Raw genomic sequence first — 4,194 nt, 5'->3', positions numbered from 1 at the left:
GGAAGTTGAAACCTGTAGAGGGCTAGTGATCTGCCGCTCAAGGTCACACACAGCTGGTTCTTGGTGGGCCTGCGACTAGAGAGAGGCTTCCCAGCTTTAGCCACTGTGCACCTTGAGAAGTGAGTAGGTACAGCGTATCCAAAATGGGAAGACACTGGAACTCCTCTGATCTGTTTTCCCTTTGAGCTAGTTTTCTCTCCCCCTTGCCTCACAGCTCAGGGCAGAGTCCAGATTTGTGCTCTGGCTGCAGCTGGTTCTGCCTCTGAAGACCAGGGGGCAGGGCTCAAGCCCCCAGAGCCAACTCAGCTCTTCAAGTTGAACCTGGAGGGCACATTGTCCATTGTTAAGGCGTCAGAACCTTGGCTGGAGTAGGTGCCGTCGGAGGGGCTTAATACCATCACTTGGCGTGAACTTTATATACTTGTCTCTCTTGCCAGGCACTGGAGCTTGTGACTGTGCTGGTGGGGAGCCCCCGAGCAGATGGGCTTGTTTCTCTTCTCACCACCTCTGAGGATGCCGATGAGCCCCAGAGGCTGCAGTTTCCGCTGCCCACAGCCCAGCGGTCGCTGGAGCCTGGGACACCCCGATGGGCCAATTATGTCAAGGGAGTGATTCAGCACTACCCAGGTATGGGGCCCAGGCCTGGAAACCCGTACCAGTTCATGTGAGTACTAGGAGTGGCACCTCACAGCCGACGAGCCCATTAATTTATCTAATACACTGTGGAGAAGGCTTGCAGGGTTGGAGCATCCTATTTTACAGAGAGGAAACTGATGCCTTGAGAGGTTCTGGAACTTGCCCTGGGTTTCCCATTACATGATTGGGGGAGCCAGGATTCAGACCCTAGCCTGTTGGCTTCCAGAGCCCTAAACCAGGAGGACAACTAGGAAAACTGTCCCAGCAGCCTCAGAGGGTAGGAAAATGGAGGGTTGGTGGGCTCCTTGACCCAGCAGTTTGGTGACCTCTGACATTGAGACCCATGTCCTAGAAGCAGCTGCTAGGCTGTTAGCTCCCTACCAGGACACATGTCCTTCCTGTGCCCAGGCAGCCCCTCTTACCATCGCCTCTTCTTTCCCTGCAGCTGCCCCACTTCCCGGCTTCAGTGCAGTGGTGGTCAGCTCAGTGCCCTTGGGGGGTGGACTGTCCAGCTCAGCGTCCCTGGAAGTGGCCACGTACACCTTCCTCCAGCAGCTCTGCCCAGGTACCACCTAGGGTCCAGCCCTGACCCAATCCCGCTTGCTTCCATGAGGTCTTCTGGGGGTCAGAGCTAGTTCTACTGTGGTATGGGGGGGAGCCTCCTTGGAGTGTCACTGGAGCTACTGCTGCTCCTGCTTGCCCACCCACCCCTGGTCTCCCGTCCTGGGCCCTAGCCTCCCCACCTCACCCTGTACTGCAGACTCGGGGGCAATAGCTGCCCGGGCCCAGGTGTGTCAGCGAGCCGAGCACAGCTTCGCGGGGGTGCCCTGTGGCATTATGGACCAACTTGTCGCATTGCTGGGGCAGAAAGGCCACGCGCTGCTCATTGACTGCAGGTCAGTTCTCCCCTCAGCCCCTCCCACCCTGTCTCAGGAGTTTCCAGGTGGAGCATGCCCACTGCCTGGCACAGCAAGCAGAACTTGGTCTTGTCATCTTCCCCACCCCAACTCCACCCCAGGTCACTGGAGACAAGCCTGGTGCCGCTGTCAGACCCCAAGCTGGCTGTGCTCATTACCAACTCCAACGTCCGCCATTCCTTGGGCTCCAGCGAGTACCCAGTGCGGCGGCGCCAGTGCGAAGAAGTGGCCCGGGCGCTGGGCAAGGAGAGCCTCCGGGAGGTGCAGCTGGAGGAGCTGGAGGGTGAGAGTGGGCTGGAGGCTGTCCCAGAGGCGGCTGGGCTTCCTGCTGGCACCTTAGTGTGTCCTTGACTCTGCCCCCCACAGTCTGCAAGGCCTGCTGCCGTGCTCAGCCCACGCCCCCCCATCCCTGCAAACCTTAGGCCTACGACCTTAGCCAGGCTGCTTGAAATCTGAAAATGGTTTTTTGTAGCAGAGAATTGTGTTTCCATTGTAGAAAACAGAAAAATACAAAGTAGGAAATAATAAGCTATAAGGCATAGACAGCCACAGTGAAAATATGTCCCTTTCAGGTCCCCTCCCACTATGGGAGCTTTTCTGTCTTCTCAATAAATCTCGCTTTCAAAAAAAAAGAAAATATGTGACATTTTCACATATTTCCTTCCAGTGTTTTTCACATCTGTGTTTTCTTTCTTCTTCTTTTTCTTTTTTTTTTTTTTTTGAGTTAGAGTCTCGCTCTGTCACCCAGGCTGGAGTACAATAGCAAGATCATGACTACTGCAGCCACAACCTGCTAGGCAATCCTTCTGCCTCAGCCTTCCAAGCAGCTGGGATTACAGGTGTGCGCTACTATGCTTGGCAAAATTTTTTTTTTTTCCCCCAGGCTAATTTTTTGATTTATTGTAGAGTCGAGGTCTCACTAAGTTACCCAGGCCTTGAACCCATGCGTGCAGGCAATCCTCTCGCCTCTGCCTCCCAAAGTGCTGGGATTACAGACGTGAGCCACCACGCCCGGCCTCCAGCAAATTTTTTTATTTATCAGAGAGATAAGGTCTCGGGCCAGGTTGCCCAGGCTGGTCTCAAACTCATGGCCCCAGGCAATCCTCTCACCTCATCCTCCCTAAGCGCTGGGATTGCAGGCATGGGCCACCACACTCAGTACATCTGTATTTTCAAAACTGAGTATATGTCATATAGTCTCACTTGCCCTTTTTAAAAAATTTATTTTATTTTATTTATTTATTTATTTTTTGAGTTGGAGTCTCACTCTGTCGCCCAGACTGGAGTGCAGTGGCCGCTCCCGGCCACCGCAGCCTCGACCTGCTGGGCTCCAGTGATCCTTCCGCCTCAGCCTTCCGAGTAGCCGGAATTACAGGCGCGCGCTACCACGCCCGGCTGATTTTTTGATTTATTGTAGAGATGAGGTCTCGCTGCCCAGGCGGGTCTCAAACCCGCGGGCTCAGGCAATCCACTCACCTCAGCCTCCCAAAGGCGCGGGATTACAGGCTGAGCCACCGAGCCCGGCTTCTCAATTTTTTTTTTAGGATTAGAGTTATATGAGTAGGATTACAGAGGCAAGAGATACAAGTATTTTAAACTACTAATATACATGGCCAGGAAGGTAGTCTGTTTAACAGTCCTGGGGTCATATAAATTTATGAACTTGCTTAATTCTCTTAAAATTCTGTAGAGCAGCTACTATTACTGTTATTTCTGTGTTTTGGATAGGGAGTCTATGGTGAGAGAGAGTGCTGAGATCTCAACCCAGGCAATTAGCCCCGCAGCCCAGGCCCTTGATCACCCTGCCCTGCTGCCCACACTAGGAGTTGTGCCCTTCCTGCCAGTGTGTGTGTGCGCCCATCTCAGGGACACTGGATGAGCTTGCGAATCTGTCCTGCTTTGTGAACTGTCATGTTCTTCATAGTGGTGCTTCAGACCTGCCCTGCCTGCTCTGTGCAGATGACCTTGGCCAAGGTTTCCACACTTGAGTGTGCTCGTCGCTCCGCCCCACCCCAGTCTTTTTGTATGGCTCCTCTGGGTCTCCCTCTACCTAAGGAGCATTCCCCACCCACTCCTTGGTCCTCTGCCTAGCTCCTTCCCTTCTGCCTCCCAAACACGCTCAGTTTTCTTCCCTCCTAAAGTATTGCCCCATTACCTCATCTCTGCCCACTTCCTAGTTGTGCAAATCTGCCTGTCCCTCTCCCATGTCACCGACCCTAACAACCCTCCTAGGGCTCCCTGCCACACCTGTGGATTACCCTTGGCTCCTACCTGGTACCTCCTCTCCCCCACCCCAGGGACTGGATCTGCTCGAGGATAGTCCTTCCATTTCTCTGCCTGTGCCTCCCTAAGCCTTGTCCTCAGTACACAGCACCAGCCACCACTGAGGACTCGGATCGGAGCCTGTGCCCCTGGCTTTCCTGTCTGCAGCCAGGGTCCCCAAGCCTGCACCTGACCTCTAACTGAACCCATCATCCTCCCCCACAGACTTCTGACTTCCTCTTGGCTGTTGTCTCCTCACCTCACACCCCTGTTTAAAACCTCAGACTCTTCAGCTGGGCGTGGTAGCGCATGCCTGTAATTCCACCTACTTGGAAGGCTGAGGCGGAAGGATCGCCGGAGCCCAGCAGGTTGAGGCTGC

The 4,194-nt window shown here is 54.2% G+C and overlaps 1 protein-coding gene across 1 annotated transcript in view; it reads left to right on the top strand.

Annotated features, from left to right (window-relative positions):
* Positions 1-436: 436 nt before the first annotated feature.
* Positions 437-4,194, top strand: part of GALK1 (galactokinase 1) — a 6,909-nt gene continuing 3,151 nt past the window's right edge. The window contains exons 1-4 of the mRNA XM_021709269.1: positions 437-627; positions 1,082-1,201; positions 1,397-1,532; positions 1,655-1,836. Coding sequence (XP_021564944.1) covers positions 1,474-1,532; positions 1,655-1,836 — 241 coding nt within the window. The 5' untranslated portion in view covers positions 437-627; positions 1,082-1,201; positions 1,397-1,473. The remainder of the gene's footprint in view (positions 628-1,081; positions 1,202-1,396; positions 1,533-1,654; positions 1,837-4,194) is intronic.

Source organism: Carlito syrichta, unplaced genomic scaffold (genome assembly GCF_000164805.1).
Source record: "Carlito syrichta isolate Samal-C Ts95f unplaced genomic scaffold, Tarsius_syrichta-2.0.1 Scaffold170021, whole genome shotgun sequence".
Classification (NCBI taxonomy): domain Eukaryota; kingdom Metazoa; phylum Chordata; class Mammalia; order Primates; family Tarsiidae; genus Carlito; species Carlito syrichta.
The sequence above is the reverse complement of the archived record's forward strand: the minus strand, read 5'-3'. Positions and strand labels throughout refer to the sequence as shown.